Consider the following 26,481-nt stretch of genomic DNA (forward strand, 5'->3'; position numbering starts at 1 on the left):
CAGCACTCATATTGTCAGAGTTATGTTCCCCAGAGGTGACTTGTCACAGAGTCGACATTTCAGAACGCGTAACTATAACCCCTTGTACCGATATGTAAATACAGCCGATGGAGATCTCGCGGAAGTCTCACCGGAGTACACAGAACAGTGGACCGTATCATCTGACGATTGAAATGCAGATCTCGATGCAGATTAATGACATCCCAAAGTAGATGCGTGCTCGTCGATCCGCTAGACGCGTGCTCTACTCTGACAGAAATGATATAACGCTCGTAATTCTCGGCTCTTCCGAAAGATGATATACGTGAACCTCACGTCTCACGAACGCGATGCATATTCCCGCAAAAGCATAAATTTCTTTTGCAAACGTTCGGTACATTAGTTATTAAATTCGTGCAAATCGTGTACAACATTTACGTATAATTTGTAACATGTATGTTCATACGTTTATATACTCTTAATCACATATTTCTTATTTTAAAACAAACATAATATTTCTTGACGCTTCGCATCTAGATCCGTTTTCTTGTCTTAAATTCCCTTGAAATAAATTAAGGTTAAAAACGTACAATATATAGAATCAAGGAAAATGCATTTTCAGAGAAAATGGAGAGCATCTAAAATTTCACAAACAGAATTGTCTCTACAGTAACTTGATAAAGACTTTTCACACAAACAGCACGAACGCGTTCGCACCGTACGCTTTGTACATCGCAAATAAGAGGGCGGGCTTACAAATCGATTTTCCAATAAAATTTATTTGCGCTCACTTTGCATTGATGATTACTACGGCATAAAGCAAAACGTACGATAATAAATTTCGTTTTAACGATCGATAAAAAGAACTGTAAAGTGAATAATTCAGTTCAATAATAAGATACTAAAATGATTGGAAATAACTGTACGTAGTATGTCACTGAAATATAAATACTGTTACCATGTATTTCAATTAATGAAATAGTTAAATTGAATAATATGTATAATTCTTAATTTGCTTGTAGAAAGGTTTTGAAATCATTGCAAAAAAGAATATTTACTGCAAAAAACTTATTAAATAACGTTATTACCAATTTCACACGATTTTACACATCTAACTTTGTAAGTTCGCAACTCTTTAATGGATTCCAGTGTCGAATATGCAAGTTAGACATACGCTGTGCTTTGCGTAACCGTTTTTGTCAAAGGGATATGCAGGTGTAAAAGCGAGTAGTATCTAATTAGTGGTCAGCTCTGCCAGTCGACCTTAATTCACCGGTTGAGACTTACTTTTCGTTTGTCCGCCCGGTTCTCTTCGTTACACGTATCTATAGCGTCATTTGGGTTTAGTACACGACTGTATTACGTGTTTCGCATAGCCGTATATGCATTGCAAAATAGGATCTAAAAAAGAATTATTGAACTCGAAGAAGAATATGAACGATTTACACGCAAAGCTTTAAAATAATAAAAAACTAAATAGTGATGTCAAACTATTTGATGTCAGAATAAAAATTGTATTGTTTAATCAGTAAATTTTTAAATTAAAAAGATGCACAAAAAGATGCGAGTAAAACTATTTTTTACACAAAATTTATTTTTTTCCCAACAAGTCATTCAATGCGACAATATGACGATGAGAATTAAAATATTTTTTAAATTCGTTCGATTATCTTTTCGATTCTCGGCACGGCGTTGGTTGTTAAGATTCGTGCAAGTGATATGGGTCATTCAAAAAAATTGCTTTGGCGGTATTGAGCCTTCTCTATCGGTAATAATGCTTTTTCTCCCTCCCTTCTCTATTACGCAAAGATTTATTTTCCTCAGGAGATCAACGATTGCCGGAAATGGCCGATACGTGAGAATATAAACTTTAATCTACACATCATGTTCCTATTTCAGCTTTTTCATACGGCAATCTACGAATTGCTTGCATATACATCTAACTTGTTCTAATAACAAATATTTTATATTTCATAGAAAAATGTTTTTGTTGCATCAGGGTTGGCAAAATTCTACAGTTTCTGATAAAATGTATGGCAAAAACCGGTTTTTACTAGTATCCCGTAAAAACGTACAGAAGCTTGTTTTTATGAAAACGATAAAATATATAGATAATATAGAAAAACTTTTTCTATTATGTTAGATTTAACAACAAATATTTTAGAAACTCAGAAGTATTTCAGAATCATTATTATGTAGACCCACACTAAAAAATTGTTGAAACATCATGAGATCATAAATCTCAACCACAATGATGAAACAAACAAGCTGAAATAGTCAATTGAAAACTTTGAACATTTCAATTCGTAATCGAAAGTTACATATTTAAATAATTTACAAACATGAAAAAAAGATAAACAAATACCATATCATTAACTCTTATAGTTAACCAGATTAACAATTGTTTTCTTCTTAAACTACAAATTAATAAAATTTAGTAACATATACATGTGCTAAGATTTTGTTTTAAACATATATTTCACATATTATTTAAATAAAAAAAAAGATTATATAAAATTTTGTTACACACACTATTGATTTCTTTAAACTATAGCAATTATTATAAGATACATAAAAACCTACTAAAATCAACATGGAAGCGGAGCAAGTACAGTGGAAGTACAAACCCTTATCAAAATGGCCAAAATGTAGCGCGCAGCTTAGTGGTCCCTTTATTAGCATACGCGACTACCGAGAGATGGCGCGGAAAACAGATCGCGAGCGCTACCGGCAGCGTGAGAAGACGCAGAGGCGTCAGACTGTAACCAAAACACGTGGAATAAAGACGATTTTTCTAGAACGCTGTTATTGTTCGGACATATCCTACAAATTTGTTTAAAAGTTTCAGTGCAATCATGCCGATTGTAAAAAAACATTTAAGCACAAGTCTAATTTGATTAGACATATGAACGAACATCGGCAAATCAAATATACTTGTCCCGTGTGCGACAAAGAATTTTCTAGGTCAGATAGTCTCAAAAGACACATTGCGGGGCAGCACAAAACCAATTAAAAGATTTTATTTTATTTTGCGACATATAAAACTTGTTTATGTTATTTAATGATTTTTTTTTTATTTGTGGCGGCGCGCCACAGCGCGACGCGCGCGCGCACGCAGCGTCCGCGGCCGGATCAGCGGCCCCGGCGACCGCGAGTAGTGCGTGCGGTCGCCACTAGGCGAAAGCGCGGCGCCTCAACTCGGAAGTAAATTCACAACACCTGGTTTACATAAGGAGCTCGTAAGAGACTAAGCGTATAAATAAAATTACAGAATGCACTTGTAATTGATTTGATATTAGACGCCGTGGCCTTCCCTTCAGTGGGAAAAAAGTAGTACTAATAGAACGCCTAACACAGGCGCAATATTTTCTTTGTATTTTTTTTGTCCGCAATTATATAGAAAGAAGAATATTAAAGTAATTACTTAAAGTAATTACTTTTTATAATTATATTTTATATTATACTATCCAATAATTATAAATAATAAAGTTATTCTGATAATCAAATGTCATCAAACTAATCTTCAAATTAGCTACAGCTGTATTTTCCTTCACGATGTAATAAGCATGTAATCCACGTAACGATGTAATCCACAATATAATAGGCATATTTTTAAAATAAATTAAAATCTAATTAGAAAAGAAAATAAAACCAATATAACTTTGTTTTGTCAATTCAATTGTCGTTCATTGTCAATTCTTTGTTTTGTTAATTCAATCTCAGTTTCGATCTTTACATTGATATAATTATGTATTGGACATATTTCGCCTATCAAACAGATGCAAATGGCGAAATAATTACCAAGAGTAAGATTGTCTGCACACTGTGCAACAGAGAAATGCCTAACAATACCGCCATTTTGTGCGGGCCACCATCTTGTCGACTCTCTTAAAACAAATATTATACAACTGAACTAAGAAAATAAAGAGTCTCAATTATATTTTGGGAATCCAGCATTGATATTTTTTTTACATTTCCTGAAGCCTCTCCAAATACAATCTGATTTACACTAAACAACCCACACAACATCAAAAGATTTCAGAGATTTTTCAGAAAGCTGTCAATGAATAATTCACGTTAATATAAAAGAGGCAGCGTTAAACTTATGTCCAGGAAATTATTATTATTATCCTGTGCTGAATTTATGTGCCTCCGACGTCACAAAATGCTATACAACTATATTTTCAACTCGCGATGTAAGCAGCCGCATAAATAATATAATAAAACGGCTTGACACAATTTCGAATATTTATGTATATTATAATAAAGATACTTTTATGATTACTGAAACAATATTGTCAAACATATTCCACACGTTTGATATTAAATCACTCAATATATTTGATAATAATACGTGTAGTTTAAAATGAACGAAGTGTGTATGAAAATTAAAAATTGTAAAAAATCCAATATGAAGTCCATAAAATTACAAGTAAAAGCCAAAACCCCAATAAAAAGAACAATAACATTTAACATATATTTAAAAAAATTTATAATAAACGATTTGATATAGCCACAATAAAGTTATATTGTAGTATTCGAAACCACAAGGACAGATTATCAAAATGTGGAAAAAATATTGACAAAAATGTATGTAGAACTGCAAATTCCAAAAACAACGAAAGACAAGGAAATAACAAAACAGGAAATAGTCGTGCCAATGGTATTAAATTCTAAGGAGATCAAAGAAAAGTTTTCGTCTTCCTTATACAAAATAATGAAAATTATGTCTCCTATTAACTTGTCTAAACAAACTCCACCTTTAAGTCCTCCAGAATTATCCTCCGACCGTCTTATTACGGAGATTAAAGAGATAAAATTGCCCTTCAACAATTTCATTAGGCCCAATCCTGTTGCTCATTCTACAATTATTAAAGGAAAAAATGTAAATAGTAATACCACAGAGTCTCCGTTTTCTATTTCTGCTATAATGCCGGCAAACGTTAAAAATGTAGGATTTAAGAAAATAAACAAAAATAACATTTTAAAAGTCATTATAACAAATACTGAACAGCAAAAAAAGTGTGGGACATTGCAACAAACCTTACGAACTCGCCGTCCGTTCACAGAGAAAGCGACAGCAATAGTCCGTTTACTGCATGCGATTTTTTCAAGTTATTAACATCTCCAACATTGCGTGCGGTTTTTCCAAATCATTAATATCTAAATCTCCATTTAACTCTTACACTATTAACCTCTAGGTGGAATGAAGAAATTGAAAAGGATATTACAGAAAAAAGAAATAAGTACAGAGCTTGTTTAAACTCAAAAACCAATAAAGATAAAACAGAATACAAAAGAGCCCAAGCAAGAGTTAGAGGAAAAATTACCAAGAAGAAAAACGAAACATGAGAAACAAGATATAACAGGATTAATTCCTTTTTGGGAGAACCAAAAAGTACAAAAAATTAAAGTTATAAAATCCTTACGTCAAGATAAGAAAAGAAATATAATCGCGCCAATATTGCTTCAATAATGAGACAATTACTTTTTAAAATTACTAAAAGAAAATTTCAGAAGCAGCAACAACAGAATGTCTAAATAATAGCATCCTCAATTAAAATAACTATAAACAAAGTCAAAAATTTGCAAATCGTTAAAAAACGAAAAAGCACCAGGTGCCGGCAATGTTCCTGCAGAACTGATAAAAAATGGATCAAGAAAGCAACAAAACTACTAAAGAAATGGATTAAGAAACAAAGCATCAACTTTTATTTGATAAGGTGTTTATCCTACATGTACCGGATATATTTTAAGAAATAGAGACTAAAAAGTTAAAAATAACAAGTCAACTAATTTTTTCCAAATGCAATCTCTTGTAAAAAAAACAAAAAATTACTGTTTGCACTGGAAAAAAAAACCAAAGATGAAAAATTTTTTTAATTTAAAAGAACAAATTTAAAAAAGTGACAAAAAATTAGTTCAAAATAAAAAAGGTACAAAAGAATTACTTGCAAAAATTATTTATATACAAGCGTTTTGCTGGATTCGTCCTCACACGGAGAGAGACAAAGAAAAATCACAGAACCAATCTATTACCGCCATTCTTTTAACCAACAACTTATCCTGGCTTACGAAAAGGCATTATTTGGAAATCTATACAAAAAAAATCTCAACTGAGTTGCTTGTTCAACCAAAAAAGTAAATTTCCACAGTAATGTTACTCAACAAGTTATGTATACAATTTACTTCATTAACATTAATTCGTATACACACAAAGCTACCTTTGATGTTGAATTATTTGTGATGATGGTCTGGCCCCAATTATTTATAATCTCATATGAAAGCACAATTAAGCTTATTGTAGAAAATCTAAATATATAGTACTCCCAAAATGGAAATTTAATATATTAAAGTCTAGATCTTTTTTTTTTCTTTTGTGTCAGGCGAGATAACGTAAAATAATTGACTAACTATAAGTTCCTTTAAGATCATACTCTCTCTTCATTGATAAATATTTGAACACAAGAATCATCTGTTAACAATCTTGTAGTCTGTATAAAGCCAATTGCCAGAACAAGAAATTTCAATACCCAAAACCTCTATCAAATTGTAGTAAGTGTCAATAAACACGGATTCAAGGCCGAATTCTAACAATAATCCTTTGGAATAATATACAAGGGATGTTGATATCTTAGAAAGTCGAGCATGCGCATGAATATTAACTGTGCCCGTATAAGATCAGAGATTATCCGTGATATTATTCTAGAATAACTATTTCACCACTCTTTATGATTCTTATTCGTTATATCAACATATTAATTTATTTAGTAATTTGCATTTTAAATATAACCAATTAAATATTGAGTCTATAGTAAAACCGTGATCATATGGCTTAAAAGGAATATGATTTGTTGTAATTTTTATTGTAAATTGACATGTATGTATAAAAAAGAGATCTGTTGTAAGAGGTTTGGTGCTCCCCTGAAAACACCCCGGCAACCCCAAGGGGAGATTGATATAAACAAACTAACTAGTACAATTTAGTAAGTAAATATATCTTTCTAAATATAAAGTTATGTACATAAAGTTACATATTAGTTATTTTTACAGTTTTTGCCAGTTCACTCAATTAAATAAAATCCGGGATGTAAAAACTGGAATTTACCGTAGTTTTTTCAACCCACTGGACTTTTTCACCAGCCAACCCTGTGCATAAACTAGTCAGATAATCGCGAGATATTTCCACTAACAAAAAAACATGATTAAATAATACTTTATTTTAAAGAGTTTTACATTTTGCTGATGAGATATAACTAGAAGAACAAATAAAAAATGAGTTAAATTGAATTCCGGACAAACATTCTCATTCCTTGCATCGCATATGCAAGAATGTAATTACGTTCTAAATAGTTGGAAGTACGCCAAGCGGCTATATTTTGAAAATTCGGTTTCTCCTTTATGACATTCTGATCTCATGTAATTATTCGTATAAATATCCGTAAAATAAAGAACCGTAACAAAATTATATTAATATTTTATCATTACAAAACGACATTGTGCCGGAAAGTAATTGATTCTCTTATTAACGAATATTAAAAATAGTTTGATATAAAAAATATTTCAATACAACTTTTCTTATATAAAAGTTGTGTTGATTAATAATCATCACATTTTATCAATTACAAGTATTATGTTAAATTGTCATCATAGCAGTCGTCAATTACCAAAATTACAAAAATTATTCATAGAATTGAATTAAAACCCACCCAGTGTTTGTTAAAATTAATGTTGCCTTTTGTTTTGAGAAACAGTCAGAGTGACAAACTTTGTCATTTTATTAAGTACTTGTAATATGAGCTTTCCGACCGCTAACGTTACGGTAAACGATGGTAAAAGCACTCGGCAAAAACAGGAAAGTCCGAGCATGCCATTATCGAATACGGCGCTTCAGTAACAATTCTATTTTCCCAACATTGGTTTACGTTTTACTAGCACCAAATGCGGTATTAGTTTACGAGTTTGGTGTAAAAGAGTAACATTCCTTCTCGCGGGAAGTTCGCCTTCGCTCTCACGTGTTTTGCGTAAGAAATAGTTTCAGCAACATTCTTTCGAAATGTAGAACGAAACCAGTACTCGTGATTCTGACTAATCTCCCAGTTTACAATACGGAAACAAAGAATAAAGTTAAAATCAGATGTGCCATTTGAGCGAAATTGTTGAATTGAGGTAAGCGCCACCTTCAATTGCACACTAAGTTTAATAAACGGTCCTGCGTATGCAATGAATTTTTATGATCGGATAGACTCTCGTAAAAATTGGTCACGACTTTGTCGTAGACAGATATGACTGTAAGAAATTCATGATCGATATAACGGTACGTTTGAAAGAAGCAGAGAAAAAGGGAGAGAGAGAGAGAGAGAGAGAGGAGAAATGTGGAGGATGAGCGCGAGATACTTCTCCGGAAATTACGCTCTCTCCGCAGAGGCAGCACTTCCGGTCCGGCTATATATAAGTCGTCCCTGTAAGAAGAAGTACCGCAAACGGACATAGCCTGTGAACTTTCCAAAATGTTTTGTCTGTAGCATAGGTATCCCCAAAAATACATCGTTATTACGCAGCTGGTCCAACTGCACGTACACAGTTTCCGCTAAATGATCACCGTCCCGAATCGTTGTCCAATGCGGATCATGCATATACATTACATAGATTTTTTTTGGGCGAGTGAAAACGTGAAATGGGAGTGGCTTTTATTCATTGTTCTTTTATGCGCAATAACGAACAATACTGTAATGCTCTTAAAAGGATGCAATATGGATGTATAATCCAATGCAAATTTTCGCTCGTTCGTACATACATTATAAAATTCTATTATTTATTCATTTTATGCGTAACGCGTAAATCGGATATTGTTTTTCGTTGGACATGAAATATATTTAACGAGCCAAGAAATTCTATAGGTACACAAGAAATTCTATAGGTACACAAAAGCGAAATATCGCACTCGGATTTGGGAAAGAGTATAGCAACTACTAATTAATATTAATAACAACGATATAAGGTAATCAGCGATTGGTTGTCAAAACGGTATTATTCGTTTCAATCTGCGCGTGACTTTCCGGATTTTGGTATTACAACAGAATAGCGTTACATAAACCGTTTCGTTTGACGTACGTCCGGGTATCGGACGATGAGGCTTTCAGTTAGCAACATTTCCGCGATTAAATACCGACGGTACCTATATACATTTCACTCGGAAACTTCCGCTTGCACGTCCAGAGTTACTATTTATGACTACTATCTCATATATTTGGACACTGAAAAGCCAATAATGTAGATGTTGTTGGAATGAACTTCGCTTGTCAACATTGTTAGGAGTTACGCGTAAAACACTGCAGATTATATAGTATGGTTGTACAAACAAACGGCATTTTCAACGTATTTTCTTTTCTTTTTATGTGCAGCTCGTGGGCGGCGAATTCGACATGGAGCTGAATTTCGTGATACAGGACGCGCAGAACATCAGGCACATGCTGGAGCTCCTCGACCATTGCCCACCCAATCTCCAGGTAAGCGAGCTACGTGACGTTAAACTAGGTCGAATTAATTACGCGCGGAAAATATCCAACGTAAATCCAGGGAGAATGCGGTGGAGAGTACGAGTAAGCGAGCGCCCATCGATATCGCAATATCGATAATTGAAATTGAAAATCTATTGTGTGCGTGCGTGTGTGTATGTGTATAGAAGCATACATATGATATGTATGTGTACATACGCGCTACTTACAGCGCAGTGTTCTTGAGAATGTGAAGAACATGAAGATAGAAAAGTGATTTCTAAGATCCTTCTCGGATATCATCGCGTAGAGTCGAGTTACACTATTGCGTTAGAGCTGATCGAGGAGTCTCAAACTACTCAATCTTCCCCTTGTCTCGACAGTTCTTGCAATAGATAGCAATTTATATCTCTTTATGAGATTTCTTATTTCTCACTACTTGATTTATCTGATTCCTTTATCTGTTCCTTCAGTCATCTGTCAATGTTTTCTAGAAATAATTGAATAAAGTTTTCTATTCACGTAAATGTTATTTTGTAAGTTATTCATTAATAAAGATAAAAAGTCTCTAACAAGCACTGCTCATTTCACAAGTATAAAAATATAAGACAAATATTTAACGATTCAAATATATTAATATTTCTTATTAATTTAATAGCTTATCCTAATTTATTTTCTTTTGTGTAATTTTATTATATCAAGCTTTACTGTTCTTTATTTCTTGCAATAGATAATTAATACAAATTTTTTATTGTATATTCTTCAAATGTTAATCCAGATTATCCAAATTATTAAAATTCTTGATCTTGCGTAAGTAAACAATAACTATTTTAAATAATTTAAATATTATATTAGATATCAGTTTATTGATACTACTGCAAAACGTTTATTATCATCTATCACTTTTGTCGCAATAGAATAATTCTGCTGTACTACTGAATATGAATTATCTCGAATGAAAAACAAAGCGATCAATACCGAGCATCGCATGTACGTTGCAAACGCGTCAAATAAAATCGCGATAATTGAAGTTATACGAAAAAACGCAGCTGAAAAAACGCATATAAAATCGCAACAGCGAAACACCGATACGATGACGCATTGGAAAGGAAAACTGTCGAATGTAAGGGCACATGTACGAATTTCTAGTTCTCTCTTTATTTCTGGCTTTCTCTCCATCGCTACCTCTGTTTGAAACATACAAAAAAGCGCGGCGTGCACAGGATACGCACAATCTCAGCGTACAAAAGGATCGGAATCCATTACGCGGCAAATTTTTCTCGGATGGAAACGAATTTTTTTTTTTATCACGTAGCATGAGATTTATCACCGCTTTGAAGCATCGTCCACATACTCTGCTTTTTCGTGCTTGTGAAGTATCCAGAGGCACATCAATTCATAGTGGAGGAAAAAATATGATCTCGCGATATCATACTATCAATAGAAAAATAGTCTGAAGTAATCTGATCGATACTGATCGATGCAGACATATATTGAGTATTGGTATAATATCTAACCAAGAGAGTAGTTATTCATCAAAATATTACTGGTAGAAATAGATTGTGTATTTCAACAAATCCAACTCTATAGTATATAATCTGTGCACTTATTAATTAATAAAAAATATATTTTAATTGTTTTGTTTTAAACGGTAATTTAATTAGTCCTGTTTTGTTTAATTTAACTTTTCGCTAAAAATAATGTCCTGTATATCTGCATTTAATCTTGCTGGTTTGTCTGAATGTAATATAATGTCATATCATTCAATGTGATCAAGAAACTCTAAAAAATAAACAAAAAAATTTTACAGAGAAGAAATCTCGTATTAATAGATGAAATCACATACTGAATATGCCAGGAAGAAATTTCAAATAAGACAGTAGTAAAAAAATAAAATACAGTTTAGATTAAATAGATCCAAGCAGCAAGATTAATAAATATGTAACAAATAGTTTTAAAAATGTTTGCCAATTTTCATCTTTATAATGTGAGTATATAAGTACATTTGTATGATTCGTGAATCATTTTGCTCGTGTAAAACATTAAATAATTAAATTCAATCCATTTCAACAATTTCAACATAAATCCAATAAAGTACAATTTACTTACTTCTGTTAATTGATAAAAAATAAATGTTTTAATTATTTAAGTATAATTTCAACCTGTTTCATTTAATTCAAATTTTAACAGAAAATAAATATTCTGGACGATCCATTTTATTAATTCCATTTAATTAAAAACAAATACGCAACTGTAACTTTAAAAATATACTTGTAGCCAATTTTGTTTTTATAATTTGAGTATATTTCGTGTTAATTCAGTACACACGTATTTGGGTATGATTCGAGTCATTTTATTTGGAAATAAATGACGTATTCTCTGCGAAGCTTAGGTGTAAGGTAAAGATTAAGAGAAAGACTTTCCACAAAAAGCACCATCTGCTGTGTATCTTTGAAGTTCGTGTACGCCTGCTTCGTTAAAAGTGGCGTACGACTTGGCGAGAAAGGAAAGTAAGGACGGTGAACTTTTGTAAATAATAGCGGGTCCTTAGCCGCCATGTCGGGTGGAGGAAAATCCGTTTACGCTTTCGTCGCTCTTCGCAAACTCATACACGACACTTGAGCCTTCGCAGCAAACTTTTGGCGTGAAAGTAAATAGAAATTTAAACTAGATGGATGAAATAGACAAAGTTATGAACCTTCTGTTCCCTCGCTAATCATCTGCGGTCGCTTGTCCCTCCCTCTCAGCAACGAATATCACGAATTCCTACTGTGAAGACAGCGCTCAAGTCCAGATTTACGTAAATTCGTTATTTAAAAATTCTTGCCCAATTAAATTATTAAATTCCTAAATTCCTAGCGGTATTGCGTTTTACGCGAAAACTGAAAAGCCACCGGCAGCTGTGGCTGATATGAGAATTAATTTGTGCCATGTACGCGGCTAGAAACGCTCATTCCACTGCGGTAAGATCACCGCGTATAAACGTTAAGATGCAGTTCATGGCATAAGGGTAAGAACCGAGTTCACTTATTACATACAAGATGTTTCCTCGCTCTCTCTCTCTCTCTCTCTCTCCCTCTACGTTTTCTTTTACACATGTTTCCTTACAATAATTAAAAAAAAAAAATTGCCTTTTAAAAATTTATAGTTTTAAATAATAGATGTTTTTGTAATTAAACTTTAACTGATTAATCTTAATTAAATAACAGGTCGATTAAAATTATTATAATTGAGGAAACATCTTTTGCCCATAATTTTATATATAAGAGTCTCTTATCACAAGTATACAATTTAACAGAATATTCTTACCAAATTAATCAATACTTCAGATAAACACTTATTGCTTGTATGAAATAGTTTTCAAGTAATTGTAAATTTTACGAATAACAAATAAAATAGATAAATATTCTATGTTTGCTCCGCTGTCTTTTAAACTTCAGGTTTCTTGCGCTCAAATGACATAACACTTTCGAAAACGCAGTTAATTACGATCGCGCACGCTGTTTGCTGTGTAGAATACAAGGATCGCGCGACACTTGGCACGGCATTCTCGTTGTTAACCGCGACATCTCGTAAATTAGCATAATAGACGAATCTCGAATGGTCGGTTGATATAATGCCAAAGTTGTATTGCACGTACGAAGCTAATTAGGGTTATACTTGTACTGTTCATAGAAGATAATCGCTCATTCTCTAGTATCCGTCACAATCGCGCACTGAGAAATAATATTGCGCAAATGACTTCAAAGTGTATCTAATAAAACAAAAAAAAAACCATATCCACTGATATGTTCTATTTTGAAATCTGATCTGAATTATATATAAATCTAAAATAAACTTTGAAAAGCAAATACACGAGGAGATATATTTTGTTTCTTGTAGTTTTGCTCAGTTTGAAATTAGTTTTGATGAATGTGTTATTAAATAATTAACTGTTAACCGTGCTGTTGATGTTACATATTTAATATGCATTTAAAAAATATAACTGATATTTTCGTGACATTATTTTCACATTCCAACTCTAATTATATTTTCAATACAAGATATACTTGACGATTGTGTATACTCCCTATTGTAGTAATTATGCACCAGTGTTAGTGTAATTGAATAGCAATTGGTTTCTACTATAGCCCACCTCGAACAACATCCTAAAATGTTAATGCTATTAAGGTAGTTTCTACGCAGCTTTCCTCTCTCTAAACGCTAATCTCCGCATCTATCTTCTCTTACTCGCAGTAAATAATAACTATCAAAATACATGTATAAGCGTATATTTGGAATTTTTTTGAATTACTTAATTAGAAGTCAATGAAGACTTCTCTTTAAATTATGTATTAAAATTTTATAAAAATTGGTTATAATAAATCAAAAAACAGAAGCATATTTTTTTTGAAGCTCTATTTTAAAAATTTCCTACGTTGTTATAACTCAAAAATTGATAAACTAACGTTTACAAAACATTTTGCGCATCGTTTATTAGCTCTAATATCTGCCATTAAAATATACGTCGTTGATTTTGAGATGCATTGCATATTTCACTGTATGTTCGCGTGGAGCCATCCATCTCCTTGAAATCTAAGCCAAGCATAATAGACCAGCGTAATGCTCGCGGAAGCGTATTCTACCTAAATCTCTAGTACTTTTCTGTTAGAATCTTTGAGTAGGCGAACATCTTTGTGGGAATCGCGAACCTAGCGACGACCGCGTTAAAGAGACACAATGCAGTTTGAAAGTGCCATTTGCAACGCATTCGTATTTATGTCACTTTGAGAAATCGAGGAAAAGCTTTTTAAATGAACAGCTCACCTATCTTGCGTTACAATCCTGTCTTCATCCTTCCGAGTTTCTGAATGAGTCTGAATGAATCCCGAAAGAAAATTTCCATTTTATTGAAGAACCATAATTTAAAGAAAAAATTAATGCAACAGTAACTGGTAACAGATGTTCGACAATACAAAAGCAAGCGTAACAAGATTATAAAAAGTGTTTCTAATCTTATATATAATTAATATGGAAGTGGTTTACTCGATTCGTTATCACAACGTAATAAGATATCGTTTTTCGAAGAAAATAAGGGAAGAAAAGTGTGAGTGTTACGCGATCAATAATAAAGATCGGGGGATTAAATTAAATTTTCAGCATAGTAAAGCAATTTTGCCATTCGTGAATCAAGATACGGGCACGTGGTGCGTTTTCGAAGAGGGAAATTAAAATGGATGAGACACCCGTCTCGAAGGGAAGGTCGGATAATGTGAACGCCTTCAGTCGAGTGCTATTTCAGGAAATGGCAAGAATAAAGAGGCTAAGATACTCTTTTTGACGTACTGTTGTTTGTGGTTGAACAAGTTACGTCAAATCAAATTTCGCGTTATCTGTTATCGCTCGCTAACTCAACAGAGCACAATATCCCTTGCAGTAAAACTTATTATAGTATCTCTATTATACACATGAGAATATAAATATTCTCTATTTTTTTGACAAACTATTTTTGTGTATTTATTTCTTTACTTCGAAACATATATTAAACATTTTTACGCGATTGTACGGTGCAACTGTAACTTTTTAAATTTCCATGCGTTAACACGAAAGAACTTTAGCTCTGATTTAAAATATTATCAAATATGTATAGCGCTATATGGAAAATATAATATTGAAAAGATTATTTTTATTTTTATAGAAAAGATAATGCAAATAAATACGATCTAACGATTCGCATGATAAATTTACAACAAGCGTAAACGAGAATATCAGTTTTTCACTGTATGAAATGTAGCAGCGATTTGCAACGAGAGTCACAAACGTTCGTGAACTCGATTTTATCCGGGTATTATGTCGCATTGTTATTTTGATGAGATGTAAAGCCGGATTACCGTTGGCGAACACTGTACTCCACATGCGATATTTTGCGTGCATCATAAAAATCTATGATGTATTTCTATAGCAGCATATAAAACCAAATCGGTTTCAACAAAAAGATAACTGATATATTGCACATTAATGTGATAGAGAAATAAAGTTAAAATTGTTTTCGCCTACGAATCAGTCAAAAATGATGTAAAAATGATAAGTAAACTTATTTTAAAATTATATAAAATTATAAAAAAAATTAATTTCTTAATAAACATTTATGTACTAATTATATTCTCATGGAATAAATTACATCTGTGAAAAATGTTGACAATAATGTAGTGTTTAGCTCCTAAATATTAGCGGATTATTAAAGTGTAACATATATAGCCTTTAGAATTTCGGCCTTATTACTTCCAATTGACAAACTCTGAACTTTCATTAGATTTCATTACCCCTTCCCCCTTATATATTGCGTTCCATTCAGTTTACTGACTATTAACAACATTTACTCGTAATAACTTGGATATTGCAGAAACGTTTGCAGCCTTCATAAATTTTGAGACGCTTTATAGACGATATTCCTGCAACAGATGCAGGATATAAATTGTAATTCTTGCGAATATGTCATTTTTTGTCACTAGAAAAAAAAAACGATCAGACAACGAAGTACCATCCATCAATATTTTCCGAAAAAGAAATCCGATGCTCACACACGTTCATAAAGAAATAAACCATTTTCGTCGCTACTTGTCAAAAATATAACATAAAAATAACGGTTTCTATCATATACGAAGAAGAGGATAAAATTTGATCAACTGTACGTTGATATGTGAATAAAAATTTACCTCAACAGTATTGCAAGTCAATAAAAATAGAGTTGATAAACTAATAATACTCTGTATTAATGGATAGATAAAATTAGATATGTAAAATTTGAATAAACAAATAAAATAATGCTAAAATCAATACTTAGCGTCATACCACTGTGATAATGTCTCTATCTCTTTTTAGCTTGCAGAAATAATTCAGATTAATGATTGCAAGATAAATATCAATTACGGCATCAGTTATAAAATCAGTAGTTTACTGATTCATCAGTCACTAGAAAATAACTTTAGATTCTCTTTCCTCCAATTCCTCTTCTCTCTCTCTCTCTCTCTCTCTCTCTCTCTCTCTCTCTCTCTCTCTCTCTCTCTCTAAATTCGTGATTAATTATGTTTAATTTATTTACAAGTTCCTATAATGATGGTGATATCAGTTAATCGCATATCATTACCACAGAGAATTGTACATAATTACCTACTGTATAATTTACGTTATTGGTGGGCGGAAGGGATCCAACAATTTACACAGTAATACAGTGACCTCCTGTACCTGAGGGGCTAGAAATCAATAGAGAAATTAAATATCAAATGTGAACAATATTGAATCATACACAATTATATAGCAACGGCTGCGCTGTCTGATCTTGTCAAATTTTTACTATATATAAATTTGGTCCAATGCATTATGAATTTTATTTAGATTTATAGTGAAATTACTGTGAGGTTAACTGCTCGTAATAAATTCAGTTTTAATCGCAACGTTGCGCGGAATATTTTAGTTCAAAGGAAATCACTACGCGTATCTGTAATATCTCTAATGTATATCTACAATGTAGATTTTCCGGCTTTTATAAAATTATTCAATTTGTGATTTTATCCAGTATTACGATTAATGCTCTGCATAATTCTCGAATTGTTATATGGTAATTTTACACTAGACCGTCATTAACGTATTACTAATTATTACCATGATGAATTATATCGGTGTGCTAATATGCATATTCTATAATATTTTAATATCATCTTCCATTCGATTCAAAATATGTCCAATATCCAACATTTATATGATCTCTTTTGTTTTTACGAAAATTGAAAATTTTTGGATATCAAATTAAAATTTGGAAATATTAAAAGAAATCAAACAATACACAATAAAAAAAAAAAAACGTTTAAAATAAATATTTTAAAATAAAAATCAGTCCTTTTAAATCAATTTATGTTTAAGTCTCACATGTAAGAGAATATATCATTCAAGGATACTATCAAAAGAGATCCCTAACGTTATCCTCTTTACAAGATTTTCGCATATCTGGAGTACGCTTTAAGTTCCAAAGTATTTCGATTATCTATAGATGGCGAGGTAAACTTACGCGAGGGTTAAAGGAAAGCTTTCGTCTTTCTAAAGATAGGCATCTATGCTCATAGTTGATGAGAGAAGAAGTCTCGACAGGCAAACAAGTCTTGCGCCTTTATATGCGTGTAGCAAACTCAAGTAAATTAGCTACCCGGACGAGAATGTGGATTATAGATGTTATACTACGGTCGGGTCGAAACTCCGCTATGCTGCTCGACGCATCGCACGTGCGTCACCCAATTACTGTACATCAAGTCGGGCAAAAATATTGGCGATTTTACGGCGGACTTTGCACGGTTGCGCGCAAGGGTTTATTATACGACGTGCATCGCCAACGCCGGAAGTTGCGGAAGACCGTCGGTGATCGGGTGACACGTGGTTGTAATTTTCACCCCTGCATCACCAATTATGTTACTCGCTCGTGTTACACACCGATACGATTACATGCATCTCGCTTACACGTGTTCGCATTTACGCCCACGTGCACCAGAAATATTGGGTTATTAACCCGGCCGGAATATTAATCCTGGTTAACAGCAAGTGCCGTGATAATGGTGACACTTGTGCCGCGGTCATGGAGAATTTATGCCGACGAATCTCTCGCAGCGCGCGGCTTATTCCGGTGAATCGATGCCGATGAATCGACAGCCAGCTTCGTGCCATCTGTAACCGATTTATCTCGCAACTGTTTATTACCGTTTCAATAGCAACTAGGCTTATAAATCAGTATTATTGTAACAGAATTTACGAATAGATGCAACTGTAAATATATAACGGTCATGTGTGCCAATTCACATTTTTATACAATAGTGATACTCGCATCACAATCACGACAAATTTTACAAACGGTGAATTGTTTTCTCTATTGATATAAATCAATATGTTATACGCGAATGTTTGAAGTAGCTACGAGTACGATGATTGGAAAATACCCCACGAGTTTGTTGTTTACAGAAATCATAAAAACTTTTTTGATTATATTAAATTCGTATTTGCAAATTAACTTTGTATTGGTCTAAGATATTTATACAGTCTAAACTAAAAAATTTCATAAGAAACTTATTTCTCGCTTCTGAAATATATTAGTAACAACAGAAGAGAGGGAAAGAGAAAGACAAAAGGGACGTAGGCGTGTCTAAGACCGGAAGAAAGTTCTAACATTTTCAAGAAGTTATACCTGCTGATATTCGCTAGTCGGCCATATTTCTATAAAAATTTCATTGGAAGCTCTACATCACACAGCACGTGCGCCTATATTTTCCCGTGCTGCGGCAGCCGCAAGAAAATGAATTCCTGTTACAACAATTCCATGGACCACATAACACGCTACAGAAAATATTTATAGTAGGTTATAAAACAATATATCTATGATGTGACAAAAATATTTTTTGAAAAGTAAAGTATGCGCGTATATATTCGCAGAAAAATATATTCTTGTCGAATCAAACATTAAACTGTAGCGTAAATTTTAATTTACACTCAATATCGCTTGCTCTCAACGTCATTCAGAAAAAATCTCCGCGCCATCGTTTGATGAACGTTCGCACTTTAAATCATGGAGATCCGTTCGGACCAATTTAGCAGACAGTCAACAAGTTTTTCGAATGAGCACTCTACGTAACAAGGATACGCTCTACTCGATTTACATCCATCGACTTTTCATAACTGCACGCTGAATCGCATCGGTTTTGGAGCTGGCTCTCTCTCTCGCAGCGAGACACCATGTCGAGCGTTCATCAATCGGTATACAGATGCACGTACGAGATACGTACGAATGATTGGAATTCAAAATATATCCGCGGGACGAGAGAACGGCAAAAATGAAGGCGCTCAAGCTCGGATCGAGTGGACACGCTTGGGCGGAGATTCGACGTCGTTACGCCACTGCGTGAGTAGAATATATTGATTTATCACGGCACCGTCCACCCCGATCACATCGTCGTCACCACCGTTGCCGCCGCCGCCATGCCGTCGTCTCTCTCTTTCTCTCTCTCTCTCACTCGCTCTTTGAATTTCTCGTCACTTTGAACGACGCGCACCTAACTTCGTCTTCGATTGTGGAAAATCGCCCCCCGCGCGGAAACCGTACTTCAAACTACGGTTCACCTCGCATCGCCCGTTCGCGCGACATCCGTGCGGAGCATTATTGTCCCTGGTATTGACGATGTCGCCCTTGTTATGCCCGGACTTCGCGCATTGATCCACGCGGGATATATCCATATCTGTGTGGCCTGTCGACGATATATTATGCCGCGTGACGAGCCTTTCGCACCGCCGGAATTTCTTCTCTCCGACTTGTCGAAAGATATCGGAGACTGCTGCTATGCTCACGCTCCTATTACATGTAATGGCAAGCGCGATGATATGTGAAATTGCTAACTCATATCGCGTCTTCCATACTTCTTCTTCTAACGTCCTTACACCTCGATATGTGCAGTTAGATATATGCGAAAAACTTCTATATCAGTAGAGGAAAGTCACCGATATATTTCTTAAACAAAAATTTAAAATAAAACTTAAGAAATATAAATTAGGAAATATGCATTTTCTATCAGATAATTTAACATTTTATGATTATATCTTTTACTTCCTTTTCTATTCGTGCTTTTTCTTCATTACTAAATGCTGATCTTTCTGTCCATATTGCGTGGGAATACGTGCGCCAAAGATAGAAATGCGTAGCCCACCCTCGTTGGCGATGTGCCTCAAATTTCCGATAGCAAAAATAGAATTCTTCAACTTTGGTTGGAAAAGCGTAAGATGGTGATTAATTTTATTTACGAATACAAACTAAAGGAACTAAACCGATAATTCTTGAACTTTTATTATTTCCCTGATCCATGGAAATAAAGAGACTTTCGTATAATAAGAAAAGTTAACAGAAATATCTCGAATGATGAATCGTTGAAAACAAATTGACAATTTGAGAAGATTTGTCTAGAAAATTGATATTTTACAATTATTGTAAATATGCATTACGATTGATTTACGAAGTAATTTTTTTAGACTAACATTATTATTCCATAAAATTATTTCCTTTCAATTTGTACCTATTCCTATTTTCACTCTGCTTGAAATATACATGATTGCAAATTATGTAATGACGCATGCAATTCTGATCGATAATGTTTCAATGGAAATGTGCGATTGTTGCCAATTACTGTTTGTCCGATAATTAACCCCGCATATAATTTCATCTAACGCATTCCAACATCGCGTGACCAACGACACTTTTGTGACGGCTTTAATTATAGCGGCGGTTATAATGCCATTTATATCCGCGAGCGAGTTCGTGATTCGATGGTCATATACACGTATCTACCGAGAGAGTGAGAGCGAGAGCGAGAGCGAGAGAGAGAGCGCGCAAGAACATTCTTAATGTTTAGTAGGAAAGGTATGAATAAGGAAAGGTAGTCTAATATCATTTGCATCAAAGGGTGCGTAATGGCTCCTTGGCTCTTTATTACGCGCTCAAAGCCCATTTCACGTAAGTAAGACGAACGAGTATTAATGAGGAACAATTCGTCGTGATTTGCATATCGTTTCAAAGCACAGAGGTGGGAGGTAGCGAGATGTCAGTATACGACATGACATCAGCGTTGCTCTCCTTTAAAACTAGTTCGGCTGAATATCGTGTGCAGCATTAATCTCGAAAAGAAGGCAGAGACAGTAAATTCGAACGTTAAGCCAACGCGCAAACAATAACATAGCTCGTAAATTATTCACGGACAATGCGTCCCATTTTTATGAACTGAGCGTCAATTCAAGTTGGGTAAACAGAGAAGAAAAATGCGCCGGAAAGAATGCGTTGGCATTTCGAAAAGTTGGTATCTCGCTAAAGAACACGAGGATGAACTTTTTAAATATTGTTCGCATAATTTCTAACATTATTTTCTGCTATAACATCTAATAATCCCTGATTTCGTACACATTGTGCAAATATTTAATATAATTGGCAATTGTAAAAATGATATTAAACGAAGATAGAAAGAGAGAGAGAGAGAGAAAGAGAGAGAGAGAGAGAGAGAGAAAGAGAGAGAGAGAGAGAGAGAGAGAGAGAGAGAGAGAGAGAGGGGAAAGAGAAACAGAGAAAATAAAGATACTCTGAAAAAATAATTCCTCTGTTCAACGAGTGAGGAGATTATTTGCACTGCAAATACGTCGACTAAAAAATCTAGTATATCTTGATCTGCCATAACGAACGATCGAACGTATCGATCATATACGTACATAGCCAAAGGCTAAGCCATGTCGATATGCTGATGAGGATTTAGTTCCACGTCACGCTTCCATGACGTTATACCCAACGATGTAAAGGGAGAAACGATCCATCCAGAAAGGAGGCTCCCTTGCTTCAATACGTGACCGAGATGCATTCTGATGCCACGGGTCTCTCGTATCCTCGCCCTCTTCTTCGCCTACACTCCGATCTACTTGCCTTTCCCTTCAACAACACTTCGCGACTTGCGTCGATCCATCGCACTGGAAAATTATTCTACAGAGGGGGTACCCAGGACTTTGCCATCGGGTCTCGTGACACCGATTGCACGATCCCGGTGAATCGGATGAACGATAAACGCGATCTACGCTGACGTCACTGTGGATAACTTAGAAATTTCCGTTCGAGTTGCATAGACCACGCATTGGCCCGGAAAAGTGCAAGACAGAGCTTTACAGTATTTAAAAAGAGTTAAAATTATCAAACAGTCTGTTTCGATCATGACATCGATCTCATCTGCAAACAAGAAGCCAAAACTGTGTTTTATATTGAAAAATATATAAAATGTAAAAAAAATATCTTACAAAGCGCTTACACGCGAAATGCCAAACGTTAATTTTGAAAAATAGTACATAAACTACAATTTGACAGAAATCCATCTAGCTATATAAGTTATCTTAGAATCATCTCTCTAAAAGTTTCTTCATATTTTCTGACAAATCTAAAAACAATCCTCTTTCAATAACAATATTTCTTATAGATTTTGTTAAACCTCGTCTAAAGTTAAGTAAAATATTTTTCAAATTAGATGCGCTTGCGATGAAACAACGTCTCTGACTTGCGACGATATGAAAATCAATATCTTCTATCTTGAAACTTACGCAAAGAAGACATGCTTACATTTGCCTACGCTTATATTGGCTTTTGATGCTTACAATTTTCGACGTTCCATTTCTGACTATGCTACAATAAATATTTATTGAAATGTTCATGTTATAGAGAAGTATTACAAACCGATTTTTAAATCCAGTCATTGTACTTTCTTATGACTGAAGAAATTAATATCACAAACACGCAACGTGAGAAGAGAAAAATAATTTTAATTTAATTAAACGCAAGATGTTTGAGTTTCTTGTTTCAAAACGTGTAAAGAGTAACACTTACATAATCATTAATTTAAATCTTTTATAAGCTGGGAAAAAACTAGAAATGTTTCCTCTTTTCACTTATGTTTTCTTTGTGACTCTGACTACTTCACAATCTTATATTACGCACGTTTAAAAAAAGACTATGTACAAAACTTCAACAAATATGTATACTCAGCACATACACAAGCAAAAGCCAGAAAAGAAACGCCCGATCACTGTCACGTCAAACGATAACGAGATAACTCGAAAGAGAATAGAGCATTTTGTGAATAGGACAGATACATTTGTGCAAAGAGCAAATGTATTGAGAAAGTAAAAGCGCGGTGGCACAAAGGGCGAGAGGCAACAAAAATGAGAAGAGATACGTGCCGCAGAATAATGGCGCTACTTTCGACAGTAATTCAAATCCGTCAATCACAGATGATCCTAGTTGACACATGCAACGAGATTACACGCCGCGTTTTTGCAAGTCGAATTGTCGATTTTTCGCAAAACTCGATTCTCCCCTTTATCGGAGCTCTTTTCACCCGCTTCCATACTTCCTTCGTCGTCGTCGCCGGAACTCTTTTGCCAAGTCAGGGAAAAAATTCATCATAGCAGAATGACCTAAATTCTTATTAGTGGGGTTGCGAACGTACGTGGGTATTCTCATACGATAACAAAAAACGAGAAATTCGTTTGTCAAGTTATATAATATCATGTCATTAATCGAAACTGTCATTTATATAATGCTTTTGTGAGACTAGTGAAATACCAGGATCGTCTATTAACGTTTATGAAAAAGATTGATACTAGTTCCATATTAAAATCCCTCGCTTCTGCGAAGAGAAGTGTACATGTAAAGTTGGCACTTTATCTTTTTATACCGCAAATTTTTATGCAAGTTTTATTTGCACCCGCAAAAAAATAATATATATAAACATTTAATTATAATAATTGTTAACAAACTTCGTTTGGAGGTCATTGTTTACTGACTATTGATTAATAGCGATTGGTTAATGGTTGTCAGTTAGTGGTGATTGACTGAGACTTATTAGAAAAAACAAAATTAATAATTTTTTTAGCAAGTGCTTCTCCAATTTGTGCCAAAATGTGCAAATACGAAGACAATCTCGAAATACAATAATGTTAGAAAAGATATTTATTAACAATCTAGGCGCGAAAACGGTCCGTTAACTTTAATCGCGTTTTTTAATATTAGACATCATAGACTCGCACTTTATAGGCGCTATTTAGTTTTTCTATTTTTTATTTTAAAAATAAATAGCAATGATAATTGTAACGTTCCATTTATACAATTTGGTAATTTGACGATGACAGCCTCTCACAATATTAACTCAGCAAGAGAACTAATCAGTGTTCGCAATAAATCGATGACAATATTTCGATAGATTCAATATCGATTTCATACCTTTTCTAGGAATGGAATAAATATTCGTGCTTATAAGTACGAGTATTTATAAACATATCTTTTAATTTACTCCTTTTGGAACGCCTTAGTATTCCATATCTATTTTTTTCGTCTAGTGAAAATATCTTTCTTTGTGTTCTGGTCATGTCCCACAACTCTCCTTTAGATAGAACTCTTTGAATTAAACTGAACTTTAAAAATTAAGGCAAAATGTTTGAGGAAAGTCAAGTTCCAAGACTATCAGAGAGACAGTCCATGTATATCGCTCAAGTGCCGCAGTTTTAATCAGAAAATAACCCTTTGGAAAATTTACTTCTTTTGTTTCGAATATTATACATAATAATATTTATAATCTATAAAATAAATGTTGTGTGCATAATAATGGAGTATTATATAATATATAGAAAGCAGTCGTGTAAAAATCGGATAGTAATTCCATTATCTCATGCAAAACGGCACAACTCTGGTTTCTAGCATTATTTTCAGTTGACGTCATCTACTCTCTCTCTCTCTCTCTCACTCTCTCAATTGTTATTAAAATATAAAACATTAAAACTTACTATTTGTTTTAATATTTTTTGTTTTCTTTACGAAAGATTAGATTATGTTTCAAGACTGTTCTTTTTAATTGCTCTCTTTTACTACGTGTAGGCACAATGCAACGGTGATTCCGATGTTTGTTTTCTAATGAAAATAAAATTTACCATGCGCCCGCGGTAAATGATTAATCGTCGAAGATTTGTGAGACGGCGAGAAGATAAATCTTGGTGCAAAATAAAACGGGGTCTTTTTTTCATTACTAAATGCTGACTGATCTTTCTGTCCATATTGCGTGGGAACACGTGCGCTAAAGATAGAAATGCGTGGCCCACCCTCGTTGGCGGTGTCTCTCGAATTTCCGATTTTCCACCGCACCGACCCCTTCACGTCGGAGCGCAATTGCACCAACTCGATTACATCCGCGGAATGTTTAGACGCTCAAGGCTGTCGAGAGCTTCTGCCGTTTGAATAGAATTCTCGCGATAATGCTAGGTTGTAGTTGAGACGCAATGACGACGACGTTGGCGGTTGCATCAACGCCAATACGAGTAATTTTTTACGGTTTTTCCTGTGAAAATTGATGTTTTTCACGCGATTACGGAGAGACAGATCAGAGATAAAAATAAATATTGGTAAATATCACAACCATCGTTGCGAAATAACATTCTACGAACGGTGTTTTATACGATAAGACAATTAATTATTCTTATTATTATTGACTGCGTCAATCTGATTCATAGTTTTTACGTGCAACTTAAACTACAAATAAATCACATTTTCTAAAATTATTTAAGCAACAAGAAAATAACGCTATTATTTGCCAATTTAAATATACATTTTCTAAAATAAACACTTATCCCGAAAAAGTCAAAGGCCGTCTTACCCAAACTGTGAGAAAAAGGTGGTCATAGTGAGGAAATTAGTCATTTATTTAAGAAATAGAATTCTGCTGAAGAATAACTAAATTTCTATTCGCATAAATGTTCCTTTGACATTATTATGTATATTTTTTTCATAAATCAAAAATAGATTTTGACAATTATTGTTGCATTTGTATAGTGCAAAATTTTGCCGACTCTTAAATCATCATAGCGTAAATAATATTGGGCAAGTCATGTATATAACTTTCTTCAAAGACCTTTAAAAACTCCGCGAAAAGAAAGAGTCGCAAGTAATCGCTTTTCGCTTACTTGCGCATTGTGGGAAGGCGACCGTGGACTATACGATACAAATGCGGTACGTATTCATCAAAAGAGCAACGATAACAACGGATCGAAGTGCTGACCGTTGCGTTTTTCTCGGTGAGTAAGAAGAAATCTTTTGTGGTCTTGACGATCGTAAAAGTACTCGAGAGGAAGTGCTAGATTTGGCGACAAAGCGTGCGATGAAGAAAAGAGTCATGGTCGAATATGTTTGAAGATGAAAGGGAGAGCATGAAAGTGTTAAAACGACCTAAAAGCTATCGGTCCATATTGGAAAGCATTCGTTCACGTTATTTCATAAATGGAGCGGCGCTGCATCGATCGAGAGCAGAGTTTATCCTACCCTTAGATTTATAAGGATTGTCCTTGTCAACCTTTTTGCTGTTAAGCAGGGCGTAACGTAAAGCAGCGGAGAAATTTGATCTAATTATTTCGAAATTTATCTCAAGGCTATAGC

At 34.1% G+C, this 26,481-nt stretch overlaps 1 protein-coding gene across 10 annotated transcripts in view; it reads left to right on the forward strand.

Moving 5' to 3' along the window:
- LOC105831026 (neurobeachin) overlaps positions 1–26,481 on the forward strand; it is a 348,598-nt gene that overhangs the window by 201,282 nt on the left and 120,835 nt on the right. For all 10 annotated transcript variants that reach the window (XM_036287669.1, XM_012670844.3, XM_012670845.3 and 7 more), the window contains exon 2: positions 9,384–9,488. In XM_036287669.1, coding sequence (XP_036143562.1) covers positions 9,384–9,488 — 105 coding nt within the window. The remainder of the gene's footprint in view (positions 1–9,383; positions 9,489–26,481) is intronic.

The sequence above is a fragment of the Monomorium pharaonis genome, chromosome 1, assembly GCF_013373865.1.
Source record: "Monomorium pharaonis isolate MP-MQ-018 chromosome 1, ASM1337386v2, whole genome shotgun sequence".
Taxonomy (NCBI): Eukaryota; Metazoa; Arthropoda; class Insecta; order Hymenoptera; family Formicidae; genus Monomorium; species Monomorium pharaonis.